Source organism: Piliocolobus tephrosceles, chromosome 14 (genome assembly GCF_002776525.5).
Source record: "Piliocolobus tephrosceles isolate RC106 chromosome 14, ASM277652v3, whole genome shotgun sequence".
NCBI lineage: Eukaryota > Metazoa > Chordata > Mammalia > Primates > Cercopithecidae > Piliocolobus > Piliocolobus tephrosceles.
Genome location: NC_045447.1, coordinates 14212510 through 14229333, shown reverse-complemented (window position 1 = coordinate 14229333; position 16824 = coordinate 14212510). Strand labels below are relative to the sequence as shown.

Below are 16824 nucleotides of genomic sequence, written 5' to 3'. Positions count from 1 at the left end.
AATTCCTCTACTACAGAATCTAGTCATCGAATCCCACGGCAAAGCAACTATCAAATTCACTGCATCAAAACTACATTCAAACGCTGACATTTCCCTAAAATACATGTAATAAAACCTCTCAGCAAACAGAACCAGTCAAATTATTTTCGGCTGCCCCATATATCAATAAAAAAGATATCATTTCATTTTCCCATTTGGCCATTTGTTGATTATAAATCTTAACTGAAACTGACCAAGAAAGCAAAGGCACTTGAATTTTCTGTAAAAGCTTCAGGACAAGAGGTAGTCAGAGACTCAGAGAGTAAACTCTTGTCACACCTGATGAGCATTTTACAAACGGTCCTCCTAATGATCCCTTCAGGTACTGACTTCAGGCCATTTCATGAGAGTGAGTTTCATATCTTATATCTTATAAACTGGGGCTACAGGGGTTATACAAGAGGCAAAAATCAATCTTCCAACCCAGGCCTCTTCAGAGCCCACGTGTGCACGCTCCATCCAGTCCATTCTTACCACTCTATCCCCTAATTCCATTCAGCTGGTTAAAAGCCACTGTATTTGTCAAGGAACCAAAGTTAATGAGTCTTTACGTCTTTTTAATATTCTGTTATCGCCAAGGTTCTGATTCTAGAAAAACTACATTCCAACATGACAGGGTGTCAATGGCGGCGAGAATGACCACATTCTACAGATAAAATATTCACTGCAAATATTTTTTAAAATCTGTACCACTAGGTGGAATTTTAAAATATCTATTTATTATAACTTCCTATCATTTTTTGGTTTCTGCACAATTTCAGGGTTAGGGGAGGGTAGTATAAATTACCTAACAGACACCCACAAGCAACATTATCTGTTAAGGTTAAAACTTTACCTTCCTGAGGTATGCTGCTGGGGTCTCATTACAGCAGGTAATCTGACATTCCGCCATGCACAACACAGTAAGTACCAGCATCTCCCAATTACACTGCAACATAAATCTCAAAGGACATTTGAAAAGTCTACACAGCTCCTGCACCCACTGCCAAAACACAAGCACCTCTAATGGAACGTGGCAGCTTTCTAAACTAAATATTCACATGCAGGGACAGGGATGCTAAGCTCTGGCCTTATCTCACACTGAAGAGTGGATGCTAATTAAAAGGCCACACTGACTCGGGAAATGACCGCCCAGACAACTTTGGACACTGTCTGCAATTTCCTTTCCCATCTGTCCCAACTTCCAGTACTGCACAAGTGAGAGGCAGAGCAGGGGCCCCCGTGCCTCTGGACATAACGTTCCTGTCCGAAACGCTCCCCTTCTCTTCCGCCTCCCTGTCCCACCCTTCCTCACACCCCAAGACCAAAAAAATTCATGTGAGGAGTCACATGCAATTTGAGGGGGCCTTAGAGTCCCCCAGATACAGTCCATCAGCTCCTCTCCCGCGATACCTCTACTGCCCACTGTATAGGTACCGTTCTCCACTTTTCATGCCACAGTCCCTGCTCGTGGGCCTGTGTACCCCACTAGGTTGTAAAGTCACTAAGAAAGGGACCATGTCTTAAAACCAGGCACAGGGCCTGATCGACAAAACTCCAGGTGAATGGCATGCAAGTCCACCCTTCACCTCTCTGAAGGGCCGCCACCTATCAACAGCTTACAGAGGCCTTAATGGCAACTCCAGTGGCAACACAGAGCTCTTCTGGTGGCGCAGATGCCAAGACACTTCCCCCACTACACTCTGCCTTTGCCAGTTTCAATGTGCCTTAAGAGTTTTTGAGAAAGAGCACCCCCTTTTTTTTTTTTTTAAAGCTTTCACAATAGCAGAAGGTATCCAGGGTATATTTGTTCCTACCATAATCATTTGGCTATTTTTAGAACTGTTTTTACTTCAGCTAGCAAAACCTACACTTGATATGGGCTGTCATGGAGAAAAAAAAAAAAAAAACCTGTCATAAAAGTAGTAATGGCTTTGAAATAGCTCATCCAAGCCAACTCTATTCTCATCCCTCTTTACTTAAGAATCACCAATCCCTTCAAGTATTGGCAGTTCCGTTTATTCAGATCTTCCAATATATAAAATTTGCTGACTTTTCCCCCCTTGAGTTGATATAGATACATAAAAACTGCAAAGCTTTTTTTTTTTTTTTTTTTTTCTTGGCTAGAAACAAAACTTCTCTGCCAGTGTAAAATACAGGGGCATTTTTAAATTACCATATGATTTAGATCCAAAGGCAAAAACAGTACAGTAGCAATTTAAAACCTTCCAGCCTGTGAAAGCTGACAATTAACTCAGTGAAATACGGTCCAAGCCCTCACGCCCCCCACCAACTCTTGTAGGCAGTGGTCTCAATTAACACCTACATGCCCTGCATTAGAAGGTTTACCATTTTATATTTTAGGTTAATTTACATATATCATGTAAACCTACACAGGGACTACATTTAAATACTTGGCCCCAAATATTATTTTAAACTTAATTTTCCACAGAGCTAATAAAAAGAAGAAAAAACTTTGCTAAAATTCTTCATCACGCTTCAGTGTATACTAGCAAATGGGCAGTATGTGACTGCCTTGCACACTCATGAGCCCACCATCTCCCCCTTTCTGATATCGCACACCACACAAGTCTAATAAACCATGTGAATATTTCATACCGCTGTGAAATATGCTGGAGTATCAATTCAACATCTGCTGTCTTTAGGGTCCGGGAGTCCCGCAGAGACACTTTCAATTTGTAATTGAGTTCTATGCTGAATTAATCAGCAGTTTATCTTTTTTACTAAAATAATGTCTTCACCACTAACCCAGATTTACATTAACAATTTATGCCAAATTACCTGCCAAGGCAAAACTTACAAGATTCTACGCTATAATCCAGTACACTCAGTCCTATATTTCATTGCTTGTATTTCTTTAACCTATATACAAGAAAAGTGGAAATCCATTGTTCCAAGAGCCTGCAAAACTCTAACCACAGATGACCTCTTAGATTTGTAACAGAGCCTCACTTTTGATGGTGAAATTCGTGCTGGTTTCCTCCTCTCCCCCTGAAAGCCACTGTTCAGTAAGTGGTTATGACTCCAAATTTCTACCAAATAGAATTCTAAAATGAAGTAAAGTCAGTGAATAACAAAAGAGTATCTTTTATTTCTTCTCCCAAGGAAAATCTTCCCATTCTAAATCTTGGCTTGGCTCAAGAAACAGAAACAAGACAACCTAGATAAAGGAAGGATTTTTAGTGCTTATTATGCACCTGAGACCCAAGTTAGCAAAGGCAATTCAATTTGAAGAGGGGTGAAGTCCTATTCTCTCTATGATATCATGATGCAGAATATTTTATTAGCAATATCTTCCTCTGAATTCCACCTGTACAGTTAAAAATCTCGAAACACTTACTGAATTCAACACTATCTGTGAATCTAGCTCTCACCTCTCTCTCTGAATCGTCTCTGGTCACAAGACCAGAAGTTTTTTGCTTGCTGGACTTTTGCCACAGGTGCCAGTAGACAACATACTTCATGAAATATTTCTCCTATATGGTGTATGTCCCCCTACATTTCAGTTCCAGGAAATATGTAAAGCAAAAGCATTTCGAATGGAACACCTGCTCCAAAGAAATGCATCATAAATAACTACCTATCAACTACAGAACAGAATAATCCCATCTTTTCAATCTACTTTGCCAATAGCTGCACAAGGAATTGCCACCACCATACACAACAGCCTCTCTCAGTACTGCCTCTGCATTACAGCACCAAGCCTAACAGCTTGCAATCACTTGGAACCTGTAACTATCTGCTGATGACATACTGGTTACATGAGAATATGAAATTCAGTGTTTACACAGCAGGGCAGAAGACATGACAGAATTTTCAGAAATATTTTTGGGAGAAAAATCAACAACGTCAATAACAAAGCCAATATACCATTTGTTGATATCCTTTCGTTACTCGTCTAAGAACTGGAAATAGAGACCTTCAAAATGTATATAGTCACTTTTCTAAGATTTGTTGATTCTTGAATTCCAGAGACCTGGCACCAGAAAGAATCCATTCCCAGCTTATGGAGATTTTTGGTAAACTATGCCTTTCCTTTTCTGTTTCCTTCCATCTAACCCATTTCCTGAAATTAAATGGGAGTAAGTCACACTTTCTAAAATTTCCTTCAACCCTTCCCCAAAATATCCCACTTTCAACTTCAACTTTTATTAAAGGCAGAATGCGATGGCAAGCATAGAAATGAGGACCAGCCACCACCATTAACTGGGGTTCTGGAGATAAAGAGATGAGGAAGACAGTGACTTGACAGAAGAATACACATTCTGTGGCCATTTCTAAGTCCAAGAAGACTAACAAATCCTAGAGAATCAAGAAAGAAAGAAGCAATTACTTCTAAAATTCCAAACTCTGTGTGGTAGGAAGCCAAGGCCTGCTCTTGAAATCAGGTGAAAGACTAAATACAATTTCTGTCTGCTCTGTAAGATGCCACAAAATGCAAAAAGCAAGAAGACTGAAGAGCAGCCTTAACTCAAGAAGTCCCTTCTTACCTCTCCCAAGCTGGCCACCAGTGGGCTCCAATGCACAAGAACAAGCTCACTTCTTAAAAGGGGGACAACTCAAAATATCTGGTGCTGGTGGGAACCTTTCACCTTCAAGTGTTTCTCATCATCATCTATTCTGAAGGCAGAATGGGTAATTTTCTAAATCACCCACTGAACCATAAATGCCAACTTCAATAACTGTTCATTTAGCACTATTAGAAATCACTACTTAGAATAATTCCATACAGGACCCCAGGGATCGTATCTTAGGGTTCGGACATCTCTAAAACCTAACATTTTATGTTAAATAAAGCCAGAAAATTACTGGGGAAAACTGATCCATCTTTTGATCCAATAATAAAGACAATTTATTACATCTAATGCTTCAAGTCTTAAGGAAAGCCAGTAAGCAGGAATTATGACCAAAAGCAAATGACAGAAACAGCCTCAGGGAGAGCCTCTGAAAAGGCCCTTTCAATATTTAAACAAATGTACAATCACCAACCCAATTACGGCACAAATCCAGTGTACAAAGGAAGCATGTCAAATGTTTCAATTGTCTCATCTAAATATTTCCATAGTTGCACTAGTTCTTAGCAAAAAATCCATCAAAACCACAATAAGATAACAACTCACACACACCCACCAGGATGACTACAATCCAAAGGATGATAAGTCTTGGTGCGGATGTATGGAAATCGAAACCTTCACACACTGCTAGTGGCACAGACGCTTTGGAAAACTCTGGCAGTTCCACAAAAGGTTAAACATACAGTAACTATATGACCTGGCAATCTTGCTCCTAGAATTTCTCTTCCCAAGAGAAATACAAAAATTTGTACACCAATGTTCATAGCAGCATTATAAATATAGTCATACAGTGAAAACAATCCAAATGTCCAACTAATGAATAAATAAGTAAAATGCGGTATGTCCATACAACAGAATACTATTTGACCATCAAAAGAAATAAAATACTGATATATGCTACAACACGGGTGAAATATCACATGAAGTGAAAGAAGCTAGGCACAAAAGACCACACATTATATGATTACATTTATATGAAATGTCCAGAATAGGCAAGTGTACAGAGACAGTGGATTAGTTATTGCCTAGGGCTGGGAGGGTTGGGGGAAAATGGGGAGTGATAGCAAATAAGAATGGAGTCACTATTTTTTTAAGGTGATGAAAATGTCCTAAGATTGACTGTGGTAATAGCTGTACATCTCTGTGAATACACTAAAAACCACTGAACTATACACTTAGAACAGGTGAATTGCATAGGTGTGAATTATCAATGAAGCTATTATTACGTAGTAATAGAACTAGGTATCCCACACTTTTAGAATAGTACACCTAAAAAAGTAGTCAAAACATCTGATTAGTTACAAGTCAATCAATAAACTCACACTTTAATATTAATTCCTTTAAAGCTAAGACACCAGCACAGTGGCTTGTGCCTGTAATTCCAGCTACTCAGGAGGCTGAGACAGGCAGATCACTGGAGGCCAGGAGTTCAAGACTAGCCTGGACAGCATAGCGAGACCACTTATCTAAATTTTTTTTTAAATTAGCTGAGTATGGCAGTACCCTCCTGTATTCCAGCTACTTGGGGAGGCTCAGGCAGAAGGATCCCTTGAACCCAGGCATTCAAGGCTGCAGTGAGCTATACGTGTGCCACTGCACTCCAGCCTGAGCAACAGAGCAAGATCCCATCTCTAAACAACAAAAATAAATAAATAAAAGCTAGAGATTGGCCAGGCACGGTGGCTCATGCCTGTAATCCCAGCACTTTTGGAGGCTGAGGCGGCAGATCACCTGAGGTCAGGAGTTCAAGGCCAGCCTGGCCAATACGGCAAAACACCATCTCTACTAAAAATACAAAAATCAGCCGGGCATGGTGGTGCACATCTGTAATTCCAGAGACTTAGGAGGCTGAGCCAGGAGAACCACTTGAACCCAGGAGGTGGAGGTTGCAGGCGACAGAGTGAGACTCCATCTCAAAAGAAAAAAAAAAAGCTAAGGATCACAACAAACAAAAATACCAGCATAAATCTTTTTTTTTCTTTCTTTCTTTGAGACAGGGTCTCGCTCTATAGCCCCAGGCTGCAGTGCAATGGCACGGCTCACCACAGCCTTGACTGCCCTGGCTCAAGTGATCTTCTCTCGCCTCAGCTTCCTAAGTAGCTGAGACTACAGGGATATACCACCATATCCGGCTAGTTTTTTCTATTTTTTGTAGTGACAGGGTTTCATCATGTTGCCCAGGCTGGTCTCAAACTCCTGAACTCAAGCGATCCACCCATCTTGGCCTCCCAGAACGCTGGGATTACAGGCATGAGCCACAGTGCCTGGCCTAGCATAAATCCTTAAAAGCATTTAATGAGAAAATAATTTTGGGTCTAAATACACATTTTTCCCCCCAAGACAAACGAGATACCGAAAAAGATGTAACAACCAAATATAACCTTAAAACCTAAAAATCGGAGAAATGAGTCAAGTTCAGCTCATTAAACTGACACCTATTAAAGCACCATAAGAAAAACAGCCTGAAACACCATCAAAACAGATAGGAAAATCATTGTTTATAATAGTTATCGAAGGTCGGGGTTTTTTTGTTTAATTTTGCATTTACTTAAAACTCTGTGTTTGATGCCAACAGGGTTCAAGTTGCACAGGAAGGTGCTTCGGCTAAACACAGATAGTCTTCCTTGATCTCCATTGTCTGCTGTGTGGGTTCCGCTAGCAAACCTCCCAGCGAGTGGTCACCTTCCTATGGAGTCATTAAACCTCTGAATGTCAGCTGGTGGGATTAGCCAGCAGCTTCCACACCTGAGCCCCCGTGGCAGGGACAGAGGCATTTGGATCAAGATCACTAATGAATACAGAATTCATATGCCGCTTGTCAGGGCTCCTGAGCTCAGAGTCGCACAGATGCAACCTAAATAAGACGGAGGACAGAACAATCGTTGACGAAGATTAAAAAGTTTTGGCAGTTGGGAAAAAAAGAACACCTCATTATTTAAATATGATAGTGTTGCTTATTTTTTTTTTTTATTTTTGTTCAAGTTATTCATGATTCGCCTCAAATGGACAAATGCCATTCACCAATATTTAAAGACTTCTTGGTCTCATTACTAAATTTGAAGAGGGCTGTGCTGTCTGTACATCAGCCAAACTGGGAAAACAGCTTTCCTGTAAAACAGCTCTCTTATAAATAATATTTGAAAATTTTAGGGGAATAAAACAATCACAGGCTATTTAGTGTAGAGAGCAGTTAAAAAGTGAAAACAAAAATCTAGAATTAAAAGAAAAAAAGTGAACAGCCAAATGATTTTATTATATTTACTAACATCTCTGTATCTCTGACTTCCTTAAACCTTTCTGTTCCTGGGTTCCCTCCAATCACAGAGCTTGCCAAAGAGGGTTACACACCTTGTCTGACACTTGTTTGGCTTTCTGCTGCCTTCACAAGACCTCATCAGATAAAAGCAACAGCCCAAGCAGCCCACACCTCTGTTCACCTGGAATAGGATGTCTTTCCCAGTCTTGTTAAAGAATTACAGGAACAATAAAATGTTAAAGAATTAAAGAAATAGGATGTCTTTCCCATTCTGTTGTGAAAAAATGACAAAGAGGCAGATATAGCACAGTGGCTGAACTCATCGGAGGGCTCGATCGTCAGGCTGACCAAGGTTCAGACTCTGACTCTTCTACTGAGTGTGTGACCTCTGGCCAGTTATTTGCCCTCCCTACGGCCCAATTTTCTTCTCTGCAAAATGAAGACAACAAAGTACTGAACTCAGGGAATTGCTGAAAAGTAAATGAAATAATATACCATTGTCTATGACCACCACCATACGCCTGTCTCCAATATTACGCTTTCAGATTAAGAAGGACTGTATCTATCTATATCACACTATAAATTCACCAAGCCTGATGCCAGCACAAATAATCACATTAGTCGTTGCTATGTGATGTTTGTATCCTACTATTGAATAACTAAAAAAATAAAAGCAGCTGCCATATTTTAGAGCCAGTTTTGTGTGAGCCACCATCTAAGGTGTTTTACAGGCCACATCTAATGCTCACAGCAACGTGCAGGCAGGCAGGTCTCTGTTCCGATCGTACAGACAAGGATGCCCCTCTTCCCAGAGTCCTGAGGTAAGGACAGAGGAAACAGACCTGCAGCCCAATCTTCTAGCTCCTAAGCCCCACGCCCCTTTCCATGCGACCATATTGAACTCATCCTATGTTCTCCTTTGGGAGCATTCTATATGCCAAATTGCACAGATTTTTTAATCAAAATAATGTAGATCTCTCACACTATTGTTCATCTGCAAAGTACAAATGAACCTGCAACTCAGTGTCTTCCTAATACTGGACTTATTAAAAAAACACACACAGTTACTTCTAAGATTTGCTGTCAGAAAACCATACTGGTATCAACTCTTTCATTATTTAAAGTGGATCTATAGCTGCCTGCAATGACAGATTAATTCTGTTTCCTCGGTAGCTAGGTGTTTGGCATCACGTTTGTGAGGTAACCACAAGCCTTTAGGGCGAAAGCTGCTCACATCTTTAGCAATCTATAAGGGCTTCTCTAGAGGCCAACACTTGCCGAGTGATGAAATATGACTCCATAAATCAGACGGCTGAAGTGGCGCTTGTATACGTCACCATCTATCTTCATAGCTTCTCTCTGAAGGGTGTAGGATAGGAGCTCATCCCTCGGTATTGCAACCAGAGAAAGGACCATCACAGTTGGCACTGACTAAGCATGTGCTACTTAAAACTGAAGACACACTAAGACTAGGAAAAAAAAGATCCTGCTGGTGTTAGCACGCCTCAGGCAGTGGTAGAAGCTTCAGCAACTCATCTTCAAAAGGCAGAGAGCCAGAGCTCTAGAAACCTGCAAAAATTGGCTAAGCCTGCAGTCTTCATTTCTTTAAGTTGAGCATCTTCAAAGTCTAGAATTCTAACTGTAGGGCACAGCAGCTGCCACTGCAGATCTGATCCTCTCAGCTTTTGGCAGCTCTCAACTTGAGATTCTAGCAAAAGAATTTTTCAAGTTGCTATTATTGCCTGTCATGGATTTATAAATATTGTGCACTATCTGCTGTGGCATGGCTCTCATGGGACGCCAGAGCATGCCAAATGCATAACAGAATGAAAAACAGTTTCTATTCTTCAAATAAATGCTAATTTTTTTTAACTGTGCTCACACGATGTGTTTGGTGACCAACTTCAATAGTACAGAATATGTATCAGAGAAGGGGAAAAAAAGCTGATTGTCTTTTCCAGCAGCATTCAGCTGCTACTTTCATTAAGCTTGTTTAATTAGATTCCAGATGCTAATTTGCAAGTCGATACCAGAGGGTGCAGGACAGTTTGCCTTTGAATCATCTCCCTGTGATGTGAGGGTCCTGCCGCACACCACTACCCTTCAGCGGCCCTCGCACGATATTCTGACAATTAGTGCAAAGAGGGGGCAGTATTGATCTTGACACACTAAATATTAATCTTCTACCCATTTTAATGAATTGTAATCTCCAAGAGTTTAAATTTCTCAGTAGGCCAAATGAAAACATCCCTTCTTACAAAGAAATGGAATGGAAGGAAAACTCACCTACATTATCGGATTCATTTAATTCTCTCTCCCTTAAAATCAAATACGTTTCATTTTAGCAATTTTAGCAATTTTCAAGATACATATCTTCCAAGCTAACACCGTATTTCCAGGTACCATCATCAAACTCCTTATTCTTAACTGGAAAATGGACTGAAAACACCCCAGCATCGTTATCACTAGTTTTCCTGTCCAGCTAAGCTAGCCTATGGGTAACAACCAGGACCAGGAACTGAATTCTTACACCAGCCTTAACAATAAGAGAAAAAAAAATCTGGGGGAACGCTCTGAGCAATTCATCATCACCAAAAAACCTCTCATCTAACTGACCCCTTGTCATCAGGTCAACTTAACACTTTTCAAAATCCGCTATTCTGCTAACACACTCGTACGGTCTGAATAAGCACCTTCACAGATAAAAATAAAGCATGAGATCTATCACAAGTAATACAATTTTGTACACCTTCATTTCCATCACAGCTAAGTACTGCGAACACTAAAGGTGAAATTATCAAATTGTTTCAAAGGAAGGTCACTCTCAGAACCACTAAGTAAAGTTGTGTTTAAACCTTTTTATCCACCCATTCAACACACACTGGCTGAATACCTACGATGCGCCAGTCACCATACTAGGGCAAGGAAACAGAAACAACCAGGTGTACCCACAGTCCCTGCCCGGGAAGAATTCAGGCTCACAGCAAGGGAACAAACAAAAAAATAAAAATTAGAAGACCACTCGAGGTAACATTTAGGCCAAAACTGGGTGAGACTTTTTGAAGATTTTTAATGTGCCCTAAGCTCACATGGTTAGTTGCAACTCAGGAGCTGAGGACTTTTACTTGAGGCAAGTCATGGCTCAGATAACTTAAAACAGCAGAAGCCCATCTTGGGCATTTACGAATCCCAGCTGGGTTTCACTCTTCTGCTTTTTTGGCCTGTAATTTCCCAATGAGCATTTGCCCTTTGCCCCATCTTCATTTTCCCTGTGTCCTTAATGGGGTGCTTGCTTTGCTGATTCTGTGCCCCAATACGGCACGCTATTTGAGAAGTGTGCTGGTTATCATCCTCTGTTATCCTGAAAAGATGTTCAGCACTTTCCAGATAAGAAAAAGAAGAAAGTCCCTTCCATTTCCCAGGTGTTCTTGATAACTCAGACTAAGCTCAGGGTTATCCTACTGTCTCAAGGCAACACACACATACTGAACCTCAGGAGCTAAGAACAGAGATGATTTCATGGCCCCTGCCCTCAAGGAGCTCCCTCTCTCACTGGCATGGAGGAGATGCCTCAGAAAACAACAGGACAGGTGTGTACAGTGCAGCACAGAGACACAAATAAATGAAGCAGCAACTGAGGGTACTGCTGGTGGGCACCAGAGGTAAGGAGTCCACGGCCAGCCAGTGCACGCTATATTCAAAGAACAGTGAGCAGACAAGAATGACCAAAGGGAACCTATGTTCCCCCAAAGTTTAATCCCTGGGCTTACACATGATGGTGATATATGAATCATTTTTATTTCTATTAATAGTATGTACCCACTTTCATGTGTCTTGAAGAAAAATACAGTCTGGCCATGGTGGTTCATCTGAACTCAGGAGTCTGAGACCAGCCTGGGCAACACAGTGAGACCTCATCTCTACTAAAATTCAAAAAACTTAGCCAAGCGTGGTGGTACACAACTATAGTCCCAACTACTTGGGAGGCAGAGGTGAGAAGATCACTTGAGGCTGGGAAGTCGAGAGTGCAGTGAGCCCTGGTCATGCCACTACACTCCAGCCTGGGCAACAGAGCAAGATCCTGTCTCAAAAAAGACAAAGAAAAGAAAAGTAGAACCAGTACATCAAATCCAGGATTTCAGATATAAACTGTATTTTAAAAATAAATTTAAGTTAAAAAGGTGAATCAAAGTGGTTGTGGGAAAGATGGAGAATGGAACTGACCGAAAAGGGGCCCTCAGGGTTAAATAAATGTTCTCTGTCTTCATTTGAGCGCCAGAACCCACTGAATGATATACACTCAAGATCTGTGCACTTTACTCAACGCCTGTAATCCCAGCACTTTGGGAGGCTGAAGCGCACGGATCACGAGGTCAGGAGATCGAGACCATCCTGGCTAACAAGGTGAAACCCGGTCTCTACTAAAAAATACAAAAAATTAGCCGGGCATGTTGGCGGGCGCCTGTAGTCCCAGCTACTAGGGAGGTTGAGGCAGGAGAATGGCGTGAAGCCGGGAGGCAGAGCTTGCAGTGAGCCAAGATGGCGCCACTGCACTCCAGCCTGGGTGATAGAATGAGACTCCGTCTCAAAAAAAAAAAAAATCTGTGCACTTTACTGTATGTGAAATATACCTTAATTTATTAGAGTTAATTTAAATTTTCAAAAAAGTTAACAGAGCAGGTGGCACCTGGATATGGCAGAAACCTTAAATGTAATGTGTAAATGACAAGTTCAAAATGCAGTGATAGGTTGGCCCTGCCCAATAAATGTTCTAGTAGCTACAGTTTAAAAAGTAGAATTAGATGATATTTTATTAACATGTTTATTTAGCCAATATACTTAAAACAGTACCATTTAACATATAATCAGTAAAAAAGTTATTGAGATGTTTTAAAAGCTTCCTGTATTAAGTCTCTGAAAACTGGTGTGTGTTTTCCACTTACAGACCCTCTCAATTGACATTTCAAACGCTCAATAACCACCTGAGGTTAGCACTGTGCAGCTAGAGATGACGAGAATGCAAGAAAGGTTTTTATGGTGGGAGGAACTTGTATTCCATAAATATTATAGTCCAAAGGCCCAGCACTATCCAAAGTACAGGTTTGTAGATCAGGAAAGACAGACTTTGGGGTTCCTCTATTTTGTTATTTGTTTTAACAATAAAGCCAAGAGTTTGTTTCATAAGTCTGGCCTAAAAATTACTGTTGGTTAAAAAATTTGTTATTACAACAGCCTAAAACTGCCCCTTTGCAACACAATTCTCTGTGAGTGAGTGGCAGTTACTGTCCTGGCAACCCATTCTAGGTGTGAAAGGCAGCAGTGCTGTTCTCCTGGCTTTCTGTCTGAGACACATCCAGAAGCCTTTCCACATTGAAAGGAAACAGCAGGCTTAGTCACCCAATGCTGTGGTCTCTAATTAGGCAAGAAAAGTTATCCTGGACTTCTGGACACAGAAAGTAAGTCTCTCTGGAAAGAAGGGAAATTAAAAGTTTGGAAATTTTAAACCAAAATGTCTTTGTTATGAGTTCTATACAAACACAGAACCAGAAATGACAGTTACCTTGGCTGAATCTAAAATGGTGTCCTCTCAACTTTGCTAGGCAGTCTTGGCCTTCATTTAATATTCACCAAAAGCAAACAGTGTGGTCAGCACAGTTAGTGGCTTGGTCTTCGCAATAAGTATTTCCTACTAACTATTAACATCTCTTGAGATCTTTAAACAATTATCTGCTGACAGCTGTTATTCTATTAAGTGCCTTCTGTTTACTTTCAAACTCAACCACTAAAGAAGAAGGTACTATCTTCACCTTAATAAAGTGATTTTCGGCCGGGCATGGTGGCTGACACCTGTAATCCCAGCACTTTGGGAGGCCAAGGTAGGCAGACTGCTTGGGCTCAGGAGTTCCAGACCCACCTGGGCAGCATGATGAAACCCAGTCTCTACAAGAATTGCTTGAACCCAGGAGGCAGAGGTTACAGTGAGCCGAGATCATGCCACTGCACTCCAGCCCTGGGTGACAGAGTGAGACTCTGTCTCTCCCTCTTTTTTTTTTTTTTTTTTTTTTTTTTTTGAGACAGAGTCTGGCTCTGTTACCCAGGCTGGAATGCAGTGGTATGATCTCAGCTTTCTGCAACCTCCGCCTCCCAGGTTCAAGTGATTCTCCTTCCTCAGCCTCCCGAGTAGCTGGGATTACAGGCACCTGCTACCACGCCCGGCTAATTTTTGTATTTTTAGTAGAGACAGGTTTCATCATGTTGGTCAGGCTGGTCTCGAACTCCTCACCTCAAGTGATCCCCCCACCTCGGCCTCTCAAAGTGTTGGGATTGCAGGCATGAGCTGCTACGCCCGGCCGAGACTCTGTCTCAAATAAATCAAGTGATTTTCACTGATTGTCAGTGTGCATGCGGTTTCAATAACAAGTGAATAAAAACCAGTCACCTAAAACTGTCCATTTAAATAATCAATGTGAAATAAGAATATGGCCAACCTGTTTCAAGGTCTCACAGCTAATGCAGAACCAAGTGCTCCCAGTTATGGACGCAACTGATCTAAGAAACATTCTTCAGATTGATAGTATCAATTTTATTGAAGGGATGTTGACATTCCCCTTTACTTCCCAAAATCACATCAAATATTAAATTCACAGCTTTTGAACTATTTCAAATCCAAACTCTAAATAAGGTAAAATTAAGTCACTTCTAATGTACCTCATACTCTCAACTTTTCCTGCAATTCTCATTTTTATTTAACATACACAAGTCTAATCAAAGCTTTCAGGAAGATTTGAAAAGATTAATGTGTCTTAAAGAAGGATTTGACATTACTGAGGTGATTTTCTAAACAAAACTCTGAGTCTGCCTCCCTGTACCTCTGTGAATTCTAATGGATGTGTAGAACCTTAGGACTCCTCTCCTACAGTTAGGAGACTGGGGAACTTTTTTCTTTTCTTTTTCTTTTTTAAGTGACCTACTATTAATATATCCTATTTATTCTCTATATTTAAGGCCAAACAGAAAATAATGCTGATATGGGAACAACTGTTCACATTGAGAAATGAGAACAGAATCCTAATCTCATTTATAGTCTATACTTGGACTTGTTTACTATTCTTAATTGGAACAAGACACTATCATTTTTAGTATAAAACCCCTAAATTCTATACACTATGTTTTAATTCCTGCAGCTATCCGAGAAGGGAAGAAATCTAGCAGAGTGACCAAGTCACTTATTTGAGCTATCCCCATGTACCAAGGGGAGGTGTCGCAGTTTTCAGCAGAAAACCCTGTCTGTCCTGGCTGATCAGTATCTTTGACAGCACTTGGTCCAAACCTAAAGGGCAGAGAGAGCTTCAGAGTTCCGACGACACTTGGTGCTCCAATGACAATGAGATGATGGAAGAACAAAGTACTTTTAATATGCAGTCTTTTCCAAAGATGACTGGACACAAGGCACTGTCAAAAAGCAATTCCCAGAGACAACCTCTGGCCCCTAAACACTACTGCAAAGTCAGAAATGATGGAAACCTACATACTAAGAAATAGGGTAAACCACTCATAAACTACCTAATAATTGTTAAAAAGAAGTTGATACTCCCCATCAAAAAATTAATAACCATCAATAGAGCTTATGTGCTGAATGCTGGTTTAGCGGCAAGGATGTAGTGCCGTGGAGGAATAACGTGGTACCGTGATGGATCCAGGCATATCCAACATTCCTGCGACAGTGACCACGGAAGAGCTGTGCATTTGTCCTGAAGATGTGGGGGGTGGGGGGTGGGGACAATCTATCATTAAAGTAGACTTAAGTGGAATATCATTCAGAAGATACCACCTTCCCCCACCACCAAAGGAAATACAATAAAAGAATCTCTCATACATGTATCTGAGACACCAGATCACTACACTCTGAGATGATTCCACCACATGCATGGTCTTGTCCCCATCTTCTGCCAGATGCAGAATCACTTATAGGGATTTTTAAAACTGCCTCCATTTTCAGGTTATGTCTCTGTAACATGCAAAGACATACACCGTTTTTTCTATTCTTAGTAAGAACAGAAAAACCTGTCATTTTGAGATATCATGACACAGAAAGTTCGGTGCACAAGAAAACATTCCACGTTGTCACTGCCTTTACAGTCCAGAAGATTCCTAGACAGCCCAAAGCCCAGAGCAAAAAGCTGGATAGCGCTGGTGCCTCAAGCCCAAGGAAGGGCACAGCTGGGCCACTACAAAAGGAAGCTGGTCTCTTCGGCAAAGAGACCATCTGTGCCAAAGAACATTCCAACTAACAACAGTGCTGTCCAAGCTCGGGAGGAATCAGCAATCAATTTGTAAATGTTCAAGACAAAACCAGAAAAATCTCTGAAAGAGAATAAAACTGCAAGGACTTACATACCTCCATGTCTGGCCTAAACTTATCTTCAAATACAGCCATTGCTGCCAAGGAGCCAGAACCTGTAAGAAAAAGGTACACTTTTAGTGTATTTTATGATATGCCAGCTTCTCCATCTCAAGTTTACCTAGGGGCAACAAAACCAGCAAAACATGCCCAGTGTCTCATTCAAGTACAGTGTAAATATTAATTCTACAGGGCCACATAAACCAGGTAAAAACAGTGCTCTTCAAAAGCCTGGAGTCACACTTACCACTATCTAAGGTAAATCTGCAACTGGTCCTACTTCCACCACTGACAGGTATAACTGTAAATTATTCACAATAAAATGCTGAAGCATGAAAATGAGGTTATGGAGAATTTGGATTTTTTTCAAACAGTGACTGCCACATAATTTCCCATGTTCTATGTTGTGAGTCTAGTGCTCCATGTTGTGCCTTGGCGGGCTGCTGGGTATAGCGCTAAATACCACGCCAGTTCGAAAGAAAAGATTGTTTTAATGAGCTGGCCCTGGTAGAGTCACCTTGACACGCAGGGAAGAAACTACCGCACCAGCAATG

The 16824-nt window shown here is 41.0% G+C and overlaps 1 protein-coding gene across 1 annotated transcript in view; it reads right to left on the bottom strand.

Moving 5' to 3' along the window:
• Nucleotides 1–16824, bottom strand: part of PSMB7 (proteasome 20S subunit beta 7) — a 62371-nt gene that overhangs the window by 14973 nt on the left and 30574 nt on the right. The window contains exon 6 of the mRNA XM_023217178.1: nt 16268–16326. Within this exon, the coding sequence (XP_023072946.1) occupies nt 16268–16326 (59 nt within the window). The remainder of the gene's footprint in view (nt 1–16267; nt 16327–16824) is intronic.